General features: G+C 45.2%; 1 protein-coding gene across 1 annotated transcript in view; it reads left to right on the top strand.

The window, feature by feature from the left end:
- Positions 1-3,170: 3,170 nt before the first annotated feature.
- CCDC39 (coiled-coil domain containing 39) overlaps positions 3,171-19,321 on the top strand; it is a 64,339-nt gene continuing 48,188 nt past the window's right edge. Inside the window, exons 1-4 of the mRNA XM_061637390.1 lie at positions 3,171-3,690; positions 5,465-5,584; positions 6,974-7,120; positions 11,955-12,113. Coding sequence (XP_061493374.1) covers positions 3,541-3,690; positions 5,465-5,584; positions 6,974-7,120; positions 11,955-12,113 — 576 coding nt within the window. The 5' untranslated portion in view covers positions 3,171-3,540. The remainder of the gene's footprint in view (positions 3,691-5,464; positions 5,585-6,973; positions 7,121-11,954; positions 12,114-19,321) is intronic.

Raw genomic sequence — 19,321 nt, 5'->3', positions numbered from 1 at the left:
GTTTTCTTTAAAAAACGGTGAGATTCTCAGTGATCAGTCATGCCAATTCTCATGCTCCTGTGTTTCCCTGTTCCTTTGTTCAACATTTTGAAAGAAACTGAGGGTTTTAAAAATTAGGTTTGCAATACTAAACACGAGTGGGCAGCATTAGGGCAGGCGTGGGCTGGCAGCACCATATAGGTAATATGTACATAGGGACATGAAATTAGGGGACATGGTAGCTTCTATAGAGATTAACCCTGCCAAATTTCAAGTGGGTAGTTCCAGGGGATTTCATGCTAACCTCCTTTAAAATTTGCTTTTTCCAAAAAAGTTTTTTTTTAAAAAAAGACAGTAAGTGCTCAGTCATGCCATACTCCTGTGTTTCCTATGTCCCTTCAACATTTTGAAAAAAATAGTGTTTTTAAAAATTAGGTTTGCAACACTAGACATGTGTAGGTAGCATCAGGCAGGCATGGGCTGTCAGCACTGACAAAAAAATTGTCCATGGACATAAAATTTGGGGACGTGATAGCCCCAATAGAGGGGATTAACCCTGATAAATTTCAAGTGAGTCGCTCCAGAGGTTTTCATGCTAGTCACCTTTAAAATTTGCTTTTTCCACACACACACACACACAAAAATTTAAAAAGACCCTGTCATATAAGAGGCAGATTGCCAACAACTCTAGTGAGCGAGGGAAAAATAAAAATACTATTTAATATTAATAATATTCACTGTTGTTAGCAATTGGAAATAATAATAATCTCATAATGCTAGCTAATATGCCCATAAGGTTTTGCTGGTTGGCTGGCTATTAATAATAAAAAAGTGCAACCACACCAGCTGGCTGCTTCTTATTGTTTGTGGATAGCAACTGGAAAATAACAACAATAATACTGAATTCAGAAAGCTGTGGTTAAATATGCCTGCAAGGCTTTAAAATAATTTTTAGCAACCAGAATCAAATAATAAAAAAACAAAGACAACAAACTTTTTTTTTTAAATGTAAATAAGGATGGGACTAGGATTGATTTGGAAAGGTCAGAAAATACTCAAGCTGAACAAATACCACCCAAGCCCCCCAAACATTTCGAAGAACCAGAATTTACAAAAGATTTCTCCATTTTAAGACTTCACCCCTTCCAAACACTGTGACTAAAGAGTGTTGGATAGGGTGAGAGCATTCTAGCTTTCCTCCCTTTCTCCATACCTGGTGTTTATTTTTATGGTGTTGTCATTTCAGAGACACTCTATCTGGGTTCATTAGAGATTGTTTTGAGCTACAGATCTGTACAACTCGATTTGGGACTAGCTGATCCAATTTGTAGAGTTTTGTAGCTGCTTCAACCTGATTTGGGGCGCAATCCAACTCTCATTTATGCTAGGCTGAGGGGAGCTGGATGCAGTGGATATCCAGCATAAGTCCCTTAGCCAGGCTGCCAGCTCAACCAAGACTGGGGCAAGTAGAGCCAGTATAATGCCCCAAAAGGGGTGTCGGGGGCATGTAGGAGAAGGGGCCGAGGTGAGGGGACTTAGGCCACATTCAACTCGTGTTCGTTCCAATCCAGGCAAAATATATGGTGGGAAAAAGATCAGTCTAAGAAAATAATTGCAATAGAAGTCAATGGAGAGGGCTTACTCCCTAGTAGGGGGATTTAGGAGAGCAGGCTATTACTTTCTGGTTCCTGAGCTTAGCGCCTAGCTGAGCCGGTGTTCAGCCAGTCCAGAGGCTCATAAATGGCAAATGGATGTGGCGGAACTTTACACTGGCTTTTCTTGCCCCAGCACAACTTACTCTGGCTTCCCCTGAGTTGGATTGCTCTGCCCAACAGGATACACATAGGCCTGAATTGGCTCCATTTGGTTTGTTGTTTGTACAAATACAATGCACAACCCTTGTTTCCAGGAACTTTCATACGGAAGCATACTGTCTCCAACTTCATTATTGACTTCAGGAGGAACTTAAAAATATTCCTGTTTACCCAGACATTTGATGGCTTAAGGATACTGTTCCTGGCAGCCCTAAAATCATTGCCTGAGAGAATGCAATGTTTTTAGCATTTTTTTAAAATATTGATGTATCTGCCTCAGCAACAACACATGATATTAAAACAGACAGGCACCTTCAACTCTGATATTTCATCACCTGCTGAAAACATTTTTTATTTCATCAAGTGCTTTTACAGAATGCATTTGACTCAGGGTGCTCATTTGTTCTGTATTTTATGATCTAATAATTTTATGAAGCTTTATTGATTTTATTGTACCCCATCGTGATTTTTTTAATGAGTTGGATGATGAAGTTATATCACTCCCTCTTCCCAATTTTATTTAAAATAAATAAAATGTAGCTCCCTTCCCCTTCTTTAAGTATGACAATGTTTCTTCAAAGTCCCCTCTCTGATCAGCCCTATATATCTTGCCTGAATTCCGTCTCTTCTGCCATTTTCAAGTGTCAACCTCCATTTTTCCTTTCAGTTGCCTTCTCTGCTGCACCTTTCCTTGCCCATGGGCTCTCTGTCCCTTTCCCTAAATCACAAGGAATGCAAAGGGAGTCACATTTCCTTATCAGAAGAAGCAGGTGATTTTTTCCCGTCTGAATCTGTTAATAGGTCAGAAAAAGATGTCAGCCTATACCTGCTTGTCTGTTCCCCATATTCATTGAGGAGGGAGACCAAGACCACAATCCTAAACCAACTTGCTTGAAAGTCAAATGGAAATGGACTGCCTTCAAGTTGATCCCGACTTAAGGTGAACCTATGAATAGGGTTTTCATGGCAAGCGATATTCAGAGGTGGTTTACCATTGCCTTCCTCTGAGGGTGAGAAGCCCAAGGTTACCCAGTGAGCTTCATGGCTGTGTGGGGATTCGAACCCTGGTCTCCCAGGTCATAGTCCAACACTCTGACCACTGAGACTTACTTTCTGAGGAGACATGGTTAGGATTGCAGTCTAAATTGTGCTTTATTTTGGCCCACAGTCATTTTATGGATAAGAACTCTTTGCGTTGTGTTTTCATAACATGGGTTTTAGGCCACCAGAGATTTTTTATTTTATGTTATGTTTTTAATATGAAGGAACTCTTCAGGGAGTAGGCATATACAGGCATGCAGCTCCACCTACTGGAACAATGGCATCTTATATAAGTGAACACTGAAAACGCCAGGAATATTTGTTCATGTGACAAGATGGGAGGGAGCCATGAAACAAAATCTCGTTGCTCAAGCCACTAGCACCCCGACCCCCAAGCCTGGAGCTGGCCCTGGACCCAAAGGGATGAGAGAGAAGGAGGCAGGTGGTGGAGTTGGGAAATCCTCTCCACACACCATGCCTGGTTTTATAGAACTGTAAAAATGCAAGGGATCAAGCTGCACGTGCACACGTTGCTAATAATAACAACAATAACAGCAGGAGGGCATAATATCAAGGTGGCATGTATATGTCTGTGAGAGGGAGCGAGCAAAAGTAACCCGACGCCAAAGGCGGCGTGGCGGTTGCCAAGGTCTCACACCGGCCGTTGCTAAGGGAACCCAGGGCGCGTCAAGGTCCGGGGGTAGCTATGGCGGCGGCAGCCATGAGCGTGGAGGGGAGTCACAGAACCGGCGATGGCGGCGGCGACTCCACCGCTTCGATACTGGCCGAGCTGCACTGGGACGACGGATTCGCCATCCCCGTGGCTAATGCGGAAAACAAGGCTCTGGAGGAAGAGGCAAGGGGCGGCGAACGGGGTGGAGGGGCGGGAGACGTGGCGGCTGCCTGAGCTATACAGGACGCTTGCGCCAGGCCCATAGCCCGCTTCGGGGGGGGGGGCAGAACAAAATTTCTGTAATAATTTTTTTTATAAAAAAAAATTCGGAGAGTCCCAAAAACACGGGGGACGGCCCCCTCCAGCCCCCCGGCTAGCCGGCGCTGGGGACCCCCTTTCCTCTAAACCCCTTCATATCTCCTCTCGCCGCCCCCCATTCTTTTTGGATTGGGATTACCTGGGAATTGGGGTGTGGACTAGGTAGTTTTGCTCGACCCCCAGAGCAGGAATGCCGAAATGGATGTTGCTGTAGCGCCGCCTAGTTTGCCCCAACAAAAATTAATAGAAGCAGCCAAATAATCCCACCCACAAAAGAGGCAGCCTGGTGTGTCCCTGCATGATTTTTTAAAACTGCTCTTCCACTCAGAATCCATTTCGAGGGGCTTTCAGTAAGATTTTGCTCCTTCTCTGCACTGGGTGGGATTGGAACATTTCAATCACTTCCCAATACAGAGATGTAGCAGAATTTCCTCAGAGGAGAAGTTAAAAGAACATCTGGGCTGGTCCTTCAGTCAGATCCAGACTCCATCTAATACAGCATCCTGGACTGCCCCCCCCCCCAGCAACTGGTATTCAGAGGCATACCTGGGAACATGGAGTTTCATCTAGCTAAGCACTGTTGATAGGCAGGAGGCTGCCACTGCAACTCTGCATGAATAAATCTAGTTTGGGCTTGTTGCCTTCCAAGGCAGGGTGACTGATGCGGAGTGTAGTGGGTACAAAGTAGGAAACTTCTTGAGGTGTAAGAATAAAGTGTGCCTTCCATCTTAATTCAAGGAGGGGGGGAAGCATGCCTCAGCCACTTGAGGCTTGGGAAGCATTGTCCTGATGCAATATGGTTCCCTATAGGGCTGGCTGACAGTACTTAGGGACCCATCCTCGTGCAGGACCTGCCCATAATTTGTAGGAAAAGTGCTCTAGGAGAGCGCTACTGGATCAGAGTAAAGGTCTATCTAGTGATGCTAAGCCAACATTCTGTTTCTATACAGTGGCCAATCAAATGAGGAGCATGAGCTGGGCGTAAAGGCAGCATCATTTGTCCCCAGCAGGCCCATAGCCAGGAGAAGGCTTAGGGGGCCCACCCCTATTTTTTAAAAAACAAAAAATAATTACATTTATTACAGGGGGGGGAAATCTCCCCTTGCCTACTTTTTTAATGCTCCCTTAACTTTTAGTTTAGCTGGTCCCCAGCATATGGTATTCAGAAATAGTTTTCCTTTGCACCTAAAGGCCTCTCTAGCTGCCCTGGACAAGTTAGCTACATTAGCTACTATAATAGCGAATAAGTATTGATAGACCAATTTCCAATGCACATGTTTAACCCTTTTAACAATCTATTTAGGCTAATGGCTTTGTGGCAGTAAATTCCATCATATATGCATTACGGTCAGAGTTTGTCCATCCTCCCCACAGATTTTGTATTGAAACCAGCCTAAATCCTAAATTGCACAAGTTTAGGATGCATGCACTGGTTACATTATGGCTATGACAAAGGGGAAAGGGAATAGGGTTAACTTGCTTTTAAAACGGGATATACTTTATGGACAGCTCTCAAAGAATCCCTGGAGTTTTTAATGTATGGGTGGTTTTTCTCCTCCACTCCATCTCTAAATGCAAATGTCTGAAAGCCAGACCACAAGGGAGATGGTTTACATGATGCCTTGTAACATTTTTACAGCTGCAAAAGTTTCAAAAAGAAAAGGCAAACTTAGAAAATCAGTTGACTGACTATGAAGACCGTATTGCAGCAATGACATCACATTTAAAGAACGTCGGGCAGGAGTTTAATTTGACACAGGTAAATGTTTAAGATCTCTTCTTTGGTCAAATATATGTGTAGTGCAATCCTACAGTTTATTTTGAAGTAAATCCTACTGTGTTCAGGGAGGCTTACTCCCAGGTAAATATGCACAGGATTTCAAACTATATCCCACCTTTCTTCCTTCATGGAACTGATCTCCCACCCAGGCACTGACGAGACAGTTTCAGCAAGTTTGCTGCATCATGTGCCTTCAGAGCATAATCTGGGTCTGAAATCCTACACACACATACATAGGCCCAGTGAACTTGATGGAATTTATTTCTGAGGAAAATATGCCTAGGGTTTGGAAATAGGACACATTAAACTCTGTAGTATTTACTTCTGAGTAAACATGCATAGAAACAGGAAGGGGGTATTGATCATTGTTACTTGTGCAAGGCCCTCCCTGTGCTCTTACCATTTTGCATTTATAATTTCCAAATAAAATATCTAATTGACTTGTATTCTTTTTTCTTGTCAGTAGATTTTGCAGTTCATCCTTGGTTCATATTATTTACAAAGGAATGTTATGCAAATTTTTGTATAACAGAAAGCCATAATATCATTAATTGTATGGGCACATAAAGTTTTAGTGGATTTTTGTAAGTTGAAGGGATTCAAAAAAAATCAAATGGAAGCTTAGTAACTGGTTAGATTTGTTGGTTCTAGATAGATTACGGAACTTCTTCCATGTAAGAGATAGAACATTTTATCTGGAAAATTAATAATAATAATGTCAGATAATTAATGTCAGTTAATTCATATATCAGCTCATGATATTAAGTTATTCACTAGTGTCATGCTTTTTGAACCAAATAGGCTCCAAATTGATGGAGAAACCCATGTGAATATAATTAGCTCTACGTTTGTTCTGCTCTGGATTAGAGAAAAGTAAAATAATAGATTCATAATCTCATCTGAATTTTTTTTATCACTTGGATAGCTAACTATAAAAAACTGATCAGAGAGAGAATGCTGGACCTTTTATTACACAAAACGCGCACTTTTGTAGTCTAAATATCAATAAGGTTATTCTAAATTTACACAAGAGCCAGTGTGGTGTAGTGGTTAAAGTGTTGGACTATGACCTGGGAGACCAGGGTTCGAATCCCCACATAGCCATGAAGCTCACTGGGTGATCTTGGGCCAGTCACTGCCTCTCAGCCTCATGAAAATCCTATTCATAGGGTTGCCATAAGTCAGAATCAACTTGAAGGCAGTACATTTACATTTTTTATATTTACACAAGTGGAACTCCTTAGCTGTATGTTTTATACATTTGCATCCACTTTTATCTTCAGTTTCTTCTAAATTTCTTCTAAAAGGTGCCTGTAAATCACCAGTGTTCATTAACCCTGCACAATAATTAATTGCCTTTCTCTTTAGTCTCTTTTCAGAGCCAGGCAGAATGAAATTGAAACCGAGCAGCATTTTAAAGCCCTCGCAGAGAGAGAAGTGGGGCGCCTGAAAAGTGAGATTCAAAGGCTGGAGAATGATATGGTTTCATTAAGAGAGAAAAAAAATAGTCAAGAAGTATGTTTCAAGTATTTCATCATATATCTAAAAAATATCTTGCCAAAGAGGGAAGCTCTCTCTGCTGCTATTCTTGCACTGAGCTGTGTTGCTGCATTAAACAAAGGACTTCACACAGCAACAGTTCTGATATTAGAATGATTTTATTGGAGCTTTCCTTTCTACAGTATTTAATGATGCAAGTATTTAAGGTGTTTAATGCAATATGGAATATGCAGTGTGGAAATGGTTATCCAAGGTCTTCTCTCAGTTTAACAATTAGCCTGTTTAACAGAACTTATTAGAAATGTAGAAAGCTGCCTTATACTGAGTCAGACATTTAGTCCATCTAGCTCAGTATTGTCTACACTGGCTGGCAATGGCTCTCCATAGCTTCAGCCAGGAGTCTTCACAGTCCTATGTGGACATGTTTGGAATTGATCCTGGGACCTTGGGCATGTAAAGCATGTGCTCTGCCACTGAGCTACAGCCCATCTCTGCTTATCAGCTTATTTGTAAGTAACTGTTTACTTGGGGCTATAACTTTACTTAATAGTTAAGCAGCCTCTTATTGAGGCAGTCATATGGAATTATTGTTAAATTGCTTTGGGATGTTTTCTGGGAAGTGATCCGTATATGAAATAAATACATTTAAAATAAAATAAACAAATAATTGTTGATCTATTCCTGGAAGTGGTTCTCGAAAGTCTCAGACTGAAGTATTTCCTATCACCTGCCACATGGTCCTTTTCACTGGAGATGCCAGGGATTTAACATGGATCTTATGCATGTAAACCATGTGTTCTATCACTCAGCTGTGGTCCATGCAAATCCATATTTGAAAACCCATGCAGAGGGGAAAAACATCACTGGAACAGAGAAACTGAAGGGAGAAAAAAGGTTAATTATCCCTCTCTTCCTGCTGCTTCTCCACTTCCAAGCTCCCCCTCACTGGATCATCACCTTGTAGTGGTGAGTGGGCTTGTGTGTTCCAATGAACCCTATGAGTGATGCTGTTGGGAGTCATGTACTCCCAGCAGGGTAACCCATGGCGGTAAGGTCAAGGGAGAGGAACCAGACAAAGAATGATCCAAGAATGTCCTCAATGGCAGAACAGGCGGAGGATAACAATGTGTATGTTACAACTGCTGTGGAGGCAGATGAAGGCTGCAGCAGATAAAAGACTTCCAATTGTCGTGGTATCCATGCCATTGGATCAAAGCCTTTCTCTGTCAAGATTGTGTGTTGATCGTCATGTGCCAATCTCCCCATGTAAAACAAATTCATGCACAGGTGTCTTCCGAGCAAACCAAACCAAAAGTCCCATGGCGATCAGCGAATGGCAACGGGGGCAGGACTGTGAAATCTGGGAGCCCCTAGTCATGGACTGGCACATGGGCGGTGGATACTGGCTCAAGGACCAAGGCAATTGAGTAGTTTGGCAGCTATATCCACGACTGAGCAGTCCTTTTCAGGAACCACTCTGCTCACCCCGTTTAGGGAGGGGGCTAGAATAGGTACCCTAAACATAGTCTGCCACATCTCTCTCCCTGACTGGATTACCACATCCAGTGAGGTTACCACTTAGTGGTCGCAAAAGACAACTGAACTTTGGAACATGGAATATATGGACATTGCTGGATAATACAGATAGTTAACGTCCTGAATGCAGGACTGCCATCATTGTGAGGGAGTTGAGACATTTTAATATTGACATAGCAGCACTCCAAGAAACTCGAAGAGCAGGAGAAGGACAACTGAAGGAAGAAAAAGGAGGCGATACCTACTTCTGGAAAGGACTGCCTGAACAAGAACGACGAATACATGGATTAGGCTTTGCTATTAAAAATAATCTTGTGAAGCTCTTGTCAGAAGTTCCTATTGGCATTAATGAACGACTCTTAACTCTCTGGTTAAAACTTGCCAAAACCCAGCAGGCAACTATTCTAAGTGCTTATGCACCAACATTAGATGCTGATGAAGACACCAAGGAAAATTTTTTATAACCAGCTGGACACCATCTTATCAGAGATACCTAAGTAGGATAAAATTATCCTCTTGGGCGATTTCAATGCAAGAGTTGGGCATGGTTTTGATTTATAGCCAGAAACCATTGGGAAAGAAGGAGTTGGCATTAAGGAGTGCTTAATCAACAGGTGCAAACTAGTTCCTCTGTAGCACCATCAATCTAGCTTAAGGATGTGACGCTGGAGAACGTTGATCACTTTTCCTAACTTGACAGCCATCTCTCTGTAAAAGCTGACATCGATGCTGAAATTCAACATCATCTGAGCTCTGCGAGTGCCGCATTCTCCCAAATGAAGCGTAGAGTGTTCGAGGATCGGGATATTCGCAGGGAGACCAAAATGCTTATTTACAAAGCCATTGTACTACCGTCCTTACTGTGTGCCTGTGAAACATGGACCATTGATAAACGCCACTCCCAACTTCTTGAAAGATTCCACCAATACTGCCTCTGGAAAATTCTGCAAATTACTTGGGAAGTCAGATGGACTAATGTTAGCGTTTTGGAAGAAGCAAAGACTACCAGTGTTGAAACAATGATCCTTCAACATCAACTTTGCTGGACCAGCCATGTTGTTTGTATGCCTAATGACCGTCTTCCAAAGCAGCTACTTTACTTCCAACTTAAGGATGGAAAATGGAATATTGGAGGACAGCAAAAGAGGTTTAAAGATGTTCTTAAAGCGAATCTAAAAAAGTTAACATGAACATTGAGAACTGGGAAGTCTTGGCCCATGAACATCCCAAATGGAGGTTGGCTATTATCAAAGGTGCCGTGGACTTCGAAGAAGCACAAATACCGGGCGAATACGAGCTAAGCGGAAGGCACGTCAAACAAATCCTCATCGCGACCATCTTCCATCTGGAAACCTATGTCCTCACTGTGGAAGGCTGTGTGGATCCAGAATTGGCCTCCACAGTCACTTATGGAGCCACTGTTAAAGACCTTATCTTGGAAGACAATCTTACTCAGCCACGAGTGATCGCCAATGATAGTTTCGTTTAGTTCTCGGTGCCAGCAGAAGTCCCTGCTTGTACCAAAGTATTGCCACTTCATTTTTTAGGTTTTTGTGGGGGTGGGATCTCTTGATTATAATTTTTTTTTAACGGTTAGATATGCAGTTATTTATATCTTTCATTTTGTTTAAGCTAGAAGCAAATACTGATGTTGAAAGTGGGTTAAGCATTATTCTGTGAGGAATTTTTTTGGACCAGGTTGATTCCCACATTGGTCAGTGCAGTTGTAACACTGCCTGATCTTCCAATCACAATCTGATGTTGGGAGTGCTGTGCAAGCCCTTCCTCCCAAAGGAGCCCAGTGTGGCAAACACATCAGCCTAAAAACAATACAATAAAAATCAAGTAACAACATCTCTTAAACATCATGGAGGGAGGGATGGAATTATGTGCCTGAGGTCATCTGTAACTACTGAAGCTTACCTTAGGAGAGAAATACCCAGACAGCTTTCTATTTTCCATAATTTCTAATTTGGACAACATTTAATAATAGTTGGTGTTTGGCATCGATTTGTAGGAACAGATTTATTTATTTATTTATTTATTTATTGCACTTGTATACCGCCCCATAGCCAAAGCTCTCTGGGCGGTTTACAGCAATCAGAAACATTAAAACAAATATACAATTTAAAACACATATTGTAAAAAACAATTTAAAACACAATTTTAAAATTTAAAACAATATAAAAACAATTTCAAACACATGCTAAAATGCCTGGGAGAAAAGGAAAGTCTTGAACTTGTGCCGAAAAGATAATAGTGTTGGAACAGATGGTTTGATACATATGATTGCTGCTATACTGATGTTATATTGTGCCTGTAAATGTTTTGAAGATATTTTTATTTTTATCAAAAGCCACCCTGTTGCTTTTTAAATGCTGATAAAAAATACAGGCTAGGTTCCAAACAATCCTGAAGCTTGTTCGATCAGCCCAGGAGGCCTTCGGCTGATTTTTCCACAAACAGCAATCTCCTGTGGTAGAAACAGAAGACTGTTTCTGAAATAGTTTCTGAGTCAACTGCGTGCAGTTCCACTGAGCTTGCAATAGACTGAAGATGTGTCTAAATATGCCTTTGGACCCCAGAAATAATAAATAATGTTATTATCTCTCCCAAAAAGGGTTGAATTAGATGCGATAGGCCAGCTGTGCTGGGTCCTTCTTTGCTTTTTAAGCAATTTTCCCCAGCCTACTTCCAATACTGGAAATGAGCTGAGTTGATCAAAAATGGCTAAAGCAACTGAGAAGTAAGGCTGGAGAACAGGATTGGTTTCCCTCCCCTTCTCCACACGTCCCTTTGGCTGTAAGTAGCGGACCCACACCCTGCTTCTGCTTTATATATGAACAGGGCAGACACATCCTAAACATACATGTGGCTGTTCTGTCATGTCTAGTTTGGCCCAAAGACACAGATATAGGAAGGACTGAGAAGCAGCTTGACTGACCTCTTACACTTCTTGAAAGCAGTAGTGTATATTAAAATCCTTCCAGTATAATGAGCTGGTGACAGCCCACTGTCATGAGTACAAGTCAACTTTATTTACTGGGACCCATCACTCTCTGATTTAAGTCAGTGTCCTCAGATTAGATTAATTCAGCAGGATTTCTGATTAATGGAGGGGGGGAAGCAGAGAACTGAAATATATACAGAACTGATTCTGGCATTAAGTACAATATTTTTGTCGGGTATCTAGTCTTGAGTGGGCAATAGCATAGTTATTAAGAATAAGAGTCTTCTTGGGCTCATAAAAATATGGTATTATATTTTATTTATTAAATCTTTCTTTTTTCTTCTTTTCTCCAACTTTAATTAGAATAATGTTTTCAAAGTGACTCAGAAGCTGGAAGCCTTAAGATGCCAAATGAACTGGGACCAACAAGCTTTGGAGGCTTGGTTAGAAGAGTCTGCACGTAAAGACAATGATGCAGTCACAATCCAGAAATATGCACAGCAAGATGATGGCAAATTACGAGTATGTATCCTTTTAAAAAATGTTCATGTATGATCTGCTCTCCACCTGAATATCATTACTTGCAGCATCAGGTTAGGTGGCAAAGAGATGTAATGCCATACTAGACATGACTTGGAAGACATATGGAAGTCTACAACCATTATTAATTTATTTATAAAAAGATTTTACATTTTTCAAAAATGGTGGCAGGTCACTTCACAAAAGAAGACAATATAAAACAAAATAAGCAAGAACATTAATAATAATTATAATGAAGTACATAATTAGCAGCTTCATAATTTTAAAATTACTTAATTCGTCAGCCTGACAAAAGTGATTTTTTATCTGGCATCTGAAGAGAGCCATCACCAAAAAAGCTCTTCCAAGGCCCATGTGTTACACACTTCATTTTCCATAGGAGGACTGCCATCAAGCGGGTTATAGCTCCACCTATCGTCCGAAGGCAAGAATGTTTTTGAAGTCAAGACTAGGGGCGTCAGGCCCCTCCCACTCTCCAGTTCATTCTTGCCTTCGTCCGTGCAAGTTGGATATATAGTTTAGCGTCTAGATAAGTTTTTGTGTATTTGTGTGACAGGGTGTGGAGGTTTTGTGTGTGTATTCCACGTTATTTCCTTCCCTCTGTCTTTTACTTTAGAGTCTGTGGGACTGACTGTACTTTGTCTTTGTACTTAAGGGGGATCCCCTTTTTGTCTATTTTTTTCCCTCAGTCCCTAGCTATTTACTGGGAGCCTGCGGCTGCGGTTCTCCCTTCCTAAGGTGGCGGACGCAGCCTTGTTACGGGAGCTTGCGGCTGCAGCTCCCTGCCTTGCCGAACGGCGATTCTGGGAGACCACGGCTGCGGTTCTCCCTTCCTCAGCCGGCGGACGCAGACTTAATCCAGGAGCTTGCAGCTGCAGCTCTCTGCCTTGTGCTGCCGCTCTTTTTTCAACTCGCCGCCTATTTTCGCGGCAGCTCCCTTAGTTTTTTCTCCAGAGCTTGCGGCTGCGGCTCTTTCTACTTTCAGTGTCCCTTTCTGGTTGGGCTGCCCCGCCTCCCCCGGCTCGTTCTGCGGCATTTTAAATCTCGCCGCGACTGCCTTCGGAGCCTGCGGCTGCGGCTCCTTATTCCCCTCGCTTGCTGAGTCTGTCCCGCGGCTGTAGAGATCTGGCTCGCTCTCTAAGCCGTGATCGCGCTTCTCAGCCCCGTGGCTCCAGAGCGTTTTTTGAGGCCGTTTTTTGAGCTCGCTGGTGCTCCCCTGTGACCGCCATTGCTTCTTCATTGCCCCAAGCCTTTCTGATTGGCCAATTTTCCCGCTCTTTTCGCGGGCGCCATTTTGTTCCTCCCGCTTTTTTTCCCGCCCTTTCTGTTTGGTCCTTTCCATAGTAAACGATTCTGTTCTAGGCCTTTTCTGTCAGTTTCTGCCTTTTCTGTCAGTTTCTGTGTGTATGCTGCAGAGCAGAACCTCTATAATCCTGCTATAAGTTCTTCAACACAAACTGCTGCCTGAAGCTGACTATTGAAGCTGTTTCGTGTATCCAGCCTAGTTGGAACTGTACATTCTGCCCCATCCGTGGCCGTGTGCAAAGCCTGTTTGGAACTGTGCATTCTGCCCCATCCGTGGCCGTGTACCAAGGCTGTTTGAAATTGTACATTCTGCGTATACTCAGGCTGTCTGGAACTGTACATTCTGCCCCATCTGTGGCCGTGTACCAAGGCTGTTTGATCTGTACATTCTGCCCCATCCGTGGCCGTGTACTTAGCCATCGGAGCCGGTGCATTCTGCCCCATCCGTGGCCGTGTACTGAGCCTGTTCGGGTCTGTACATTCTGCCCCATCCGTGGCCGTGTACTGAACCCGCTAGAAAATATATGATGGCGGAACAGCCAGCGACAACTCAGGCAACCAAGCCGAAACAATCTAAGGTGGCCAAGCATAAGCACACCAAAGCGGTTGCCAAAACTAAACATCTATCCAGCCACAGCACAACCAAGCGGCCACGCTACGTCTCTGTTCTGGTTTCTGAGGAGGCGGGCCAGGAATAGTTAACGAATCTATTTCACTCTCCGACTGCTTCCTCCTCCGAGGAGGACTTTGCTGGGTTTCCTGACCAACCAGCAGCCAGCCACCCTCCTCCCATATTACCACCTAGGGCTTATTCATCTTCACAGCCTGCTGAGCCGTCCATAACGTCGCCTCTCCAAGTGCAACCATCTACCTCACCGGGGCTGCAGCTGTCTCATGAGTTCATATCACAACTACAAGACATGCTGTCGTTCTTCACTCAAACACAGTCACCGTCACAAGTCCCCGCCATTCCTCAGCGCAGTGTGGACCACTATGTACGCAATGAGGCAGATCCATCATGCTCTCCAAATCCTTTTGACATTGCCAGGGGCAGGTTTGTTGATGACGTTTCTTGTGGGGAGGAGTCACCATTTGCTGTGCAAGCCGAAGGAGACAAATGGAGTGATCATTCGGAACATGAGGAGGATACATCTTATCGCCTGTTTGATGCCTTAGATTATCAGCCCCTTGCTCGCAGAGTATTGAACACCCTTGGTCTCCAATCTACACAACCTGCAGCTGCCACTCCCGCTATTAAAGGGGCCAGGGTCTTGAAATCCCCCACACCAGCAGAGCACTACCTTCCTGTGCCAGATCCTATTGCTAAACTGGCCAAGGACAAATGGTCTCATCCATTACAAACATGCCGTTTTAACACCCTTGCGGACAGACTTTACTCTTTGGCTCCGGACTTTACAAGCAGACTGGCCGTCCCTGGCATAGACGAGCTGATCTCCAGTCTAGTCTCTAGATCTCTTTTGCCGAGGGAAGGAGATTCACATTTAAAGGACGCCACTGAGCAGAGGCTGGACTTTGCCTTACACACCGCTTTCTCCATGCGAGCCTCTGCATCAGCTTCCATCTTTTCCAGGGCAGCGATGATGTGGTTGGATGACCTCTTAGATGATCCTAATCCCGATCCTGTCTCTCTGAGGAGGTCACTGATGAAATTGCGCAAGACAGCGGCTTTTGTGGCTGATGCCACCTTGCACGCAAATCAGCTGGGAGCACGAGCTATGGCAGCTCAGGTAGTCGCTCGATGGACCCTCTGGCTTTGTCACTGGGAAGCAGACTCTACAGCCAGAGTTAATTTATCAAGGGCACCTTATTCCAGCTCATTACTCTTCGGCGAGAAAGCCCTAAAGGCAGTGCTTGTTGACCCCAAGGATGCTCGAAAGCCTGTCTTGGCCACTGTCAGGAACGTTGATCGCAGGCCTTTCAGACGTTTCACCGCACGACCCAGCCCTTTCGAGGAACGCGGCCCGGGGGACAAGGCTGCGATTTCTGAACCTATGATTTCCGTCCCTCCAGGGGAGTCTGGAACAGATGTTTCCCAGGCAGAGGTCAGTACCAGGGGCGCAGAGGTACCTCAACGTCCTCATATAGGGGAGGGTCTTGCCAGCACAGACAGTACTGACGTGATACCGGTAGGGGGCAGACTGCTTCTGTTTGGAGACCATTGGCTGCGTCTGACTCAGGTCGCCTGGATCAGAGATCTTTTTTGTTATGGCTATGCACTAGAGTTTTCGGCAATCCCTCCGGACAGATTTCATCCCTCCCCTTGTCCCAGGGCACCAGCCAGGCACTGCATCATGCAGACAGCCATACATCACCTCTTGGACACAGTGGCGATAGAGCCAGTCCCTACAACAGAGAGGTCGGAAGGGGTGTACTCCCTCCTATTTGCTGTGCCCAAACGAGATCTGTCATGGAGGGCGGTGTTGGATCTCAAGTTCATCAACTTTCGTAAAGTATTGCAGGTTCAAAATGGAATCCCTCCACTCCATTACAGAAAGCCTTCAAGAAGGAGACTTCTTGGCTTCTATCGACCTAAAGGAAGCGTATCTCCATGTGCCTATTTGCATAGCCCACAGAAAATTCCTTCGGTTTGCTTTCGGCCCCCAGCATTTTCAATATCGAGCGATGCCGTTCGGCCTCTCATCTGCCCCGAGAGTATTTACCAAGGTGCTACTCATACTAGTGGCTTACCTCCGGCTTCAAGGGGTCCATATCTACCCCTACTTGGACGATCTTTTAATACGGGCGAGTTCCAGGGAGCTGGCTCATCGCCATCTAACGCCCACGCTCCATGTCTTGCAGGCCTACGGCTGGCTAGTCAATTTCGACAAAAGCCATCTCCAACCAACCCAACGCCTACAACATCTAGGGGCGATGTTGGACACCCTGCAGGCGACGGTGATCCTGTCTCCAGACCACATAACTGCTATCACAGACATCGCACGGTCTCTGATGCACCACGCAACCGCAGACATCATGCTTCTAGCCAGGGCTCTCGGAATGTTGGTGTCCACCATCCATATTGTGCCATGGGCTCGAGCTCATACTCACCAACTCCAGTGGGCTTTGTTGCCGTTTCAGCAGGACATTGCCAGGTCAAATCATTGAGCAATTCCCTTGAGCCCCGCACTGCGTCTTTCATTCTGCTGGTGGACGAGGTTACAACATCTCACCCAGGGCACTCTGTTCAGAGAACCCCGCAGGACTGTTATCACCACAGATGCCAGTCTCCTCGGCTGGGGAGCCCACTGCAACTCCCAGTTTGTTCAGGGGGTTTGGACCACAGCAGAGCAGACTCAGAGCATCAATTGGCTGGAACTGAAGGCTGTCCACTTAGCTCTGCTCCATTTTCAGTCTCTGTTCCGCTTGGACCATGTCCTCATTCGAACAGACAATATGTGTGCCAAATCTCATTTAAACAGGCAAGGGGGGACCAGGTCCCATCCTCTGCAGAACCTAGCTTCCCTCATATTCGACTGGGCAGAGCAACATCTGCAATCCTTAAAAGCAGAACATCTCAGAGGAATTTGGAATGTGACAGCAGACTGGCTCAGCAGACAACAGGTCTTTCCGGGAGAATGGAAACTTCATCCGACCATTTTCTATCTTCTCCAGTGTCGGTTCGGCGTCTTCTCAGTCGATCTATTTGCCTCCAGTCGCAATTGCCAGCTACCCAGGTACTTCGCTCGATACCTGGACACGACAGTGGAAGCGGTGGATGCCCTATCGCTACCGTGGCTGGATGGCCTATTGTACGCCTTCCCTCCAATACCACTATTAGCCAGAACCTTGAGAAAGGCGCGACGCGAGAGGGCCAAACTGGTTCTGATAGCTCCATATTGGCCCCATTGACCGTGGTTCTCGGATCTCCTTGCCATGTCAGTGACGGACCCTTGGACGCTCCCGGTCAGGCCAGACCTCTTATCCCAGGGCCCAATATTGCATCAGGATCCCAATTGGCTCAAGCTAACAGCGTGGCTTTTGAACGGGGACATTTAAGGTCTGCTGGCCTGTCTGACACTGTTATTGACATTATCTTGACCTCAAGACGACCAGCCACCACCCGTATATATCACCATACTTGGGTGGCATTCTCCAGGTGGTGTCAGTCCCAGCACCTCGATCCTTCCCAGGTGTCAGGCCCAGGATGCGACTCAGGAACCAGACCAGAGGTTGTAGTTAATTCGTGTTTTATTAGAGTAATGTCCAACAAAGACTGCGCTTTCTCATGAAGCAATACAGGGATACAGGTCCTGCGACATTGGGAGAAAGTTGACAGAGCAAGGGGCTGCTTCCCGCCTGTTCTTTAAGAAGGGGCTAAACGGGCGCGCAACCTTTCGCTCCTCCTTAACTCCCCCTCAGGTACTGCCCGCCTTCCCCCCCTTCTCTCCTGTCTTTTCAACCATCTGCGTGTGCGTGGTGAGGGGGGAGGCATCACCTCCTCCTCTTCTGAAGTGTCCGATTCCCCTATGGGTGATAAAGGAGGGGCTGAGGGTAAACCATCTCTCCGCCTTTCTGCTGTGATCAGCCCTCCCTCTTGCTCTGAGCTGCGGAGAAGGGAGGGCCTGGGAATGTCTGGGGGGGATTCTAAAACTTCAAGGCTCTCAGGCTCCCCGTTGCTAGGCGACCCTATCTCTGGCATGTCCTCTGTTTCGGCTTCGCTCCACAGAGGTAAGTTCCTCCCTCCTCCCTCTGCCAGCCATTTGAATCCTCTTCTGACAACCCCCCAGGAGCCCAGCTCATCCTTCCGACACCATCCCCCTTCTCAAGCTGTGCCCCCCTCCCCCTGTCTGGCTTGGGGCGGTGAGGAAAATGTTGATGGAAAAGTTTTACTAACTCTGGAGCATGCACATCATCTGCATTTTCCCATGATCTGTCAGCCACTCCATAGCCCTTCCAGTGAATCAAATACTGCAGCTTGTGGCATCTGATCCTGGAATCCAAGATTTCCTCAACTTCAAACTCAAGCTGCTCATTTATCAGGAGTGGGGACCCAGGAGGCTCCTCCGGCTGCAGCTCACTGGGAGGGGCAGCTTTCGTCAAGAGGGATCGATGAAACACAGGATGTATTTTAAACGTGTCAGGTAGCTTCAGCCGGTACGCCACGGGATTAATTTGAGTTTCTATTTCAAAAGGACCCACCCTTTTGTCTTGTAATTTTCTACATTTGCCCGGCATCTGGAGGAAACGGGTGGACAGCCATACCTGGTCTCCTGGTTGAAGGGGGGGCCCCTCCTTCCTGTGCAGGTCAGCAAGTCGCTTGTACTCTGTTTTGGTTTCGTTTAACTGCTGTTTCAGTGTTTGTTGCACCGCTTGCAATTCTTTTAGGAAGTCCTCAGCTGCCGGTACCAGCATTCCTTCTGAGCTGCTTGGAAAGACTTTAGGATGGAATCCATAATTCGCGAAGAATGGGGTTTGTTGAGTGCTGGAGTGTAGAGAATTGTTGTAGGCGAACTCTGCAAAATGCAAATATGATACCCAGTCAGTCTGTTGATAGGACACATAACTTCTTAAATATCTTTCCAAAATGGCGTTCAAGCGTTCCGTTTGCCCATCTGTCTGGGGGTGATGGGCGGAGGAGAGTTTTAATTCCGTCTGCAACTGTTTCCACATTGCTCTCCAAAATTTGGCTGTGAACTGAGTTCCTCGGTTTGAGACTACACTGTTTGGCAACCCATGCAGTCGGTAGACTTCTTTGATGAATAACTTGGCCGTTTCCTTAGCCTCTAAGGCCCCTGCACAAGAGAGGAAATGCGCCATTTTGGTGAGTAGATCTACCACGACTAAAACGGCTGTCATTCCTTGGGATTTGGGTAGATCAGTTATAAAATCCATGGAGAGATCCTTCCAGGGTTCATGTGGTACAG

Source organism: Rhineura floridana, chromosome 7 (assembly GCF_030035675.1).
Source record: "Rhineura floridana isolate rRhiFlo1 chromosome 7, rRhiFlo1.hap2, whole genome shotgun sequence".
In the NCBI taxonomy this organism is placed as follows: domain Eukaryota; kingdom Metazoa; phylum Chordata; class Lepidosauria; order Squamata; family Rhineuridae; genus Rhineura; species Rhineura floridana.
This window is presented reverse-complemented; position numbering and strand designations above follow the sequence as displayed.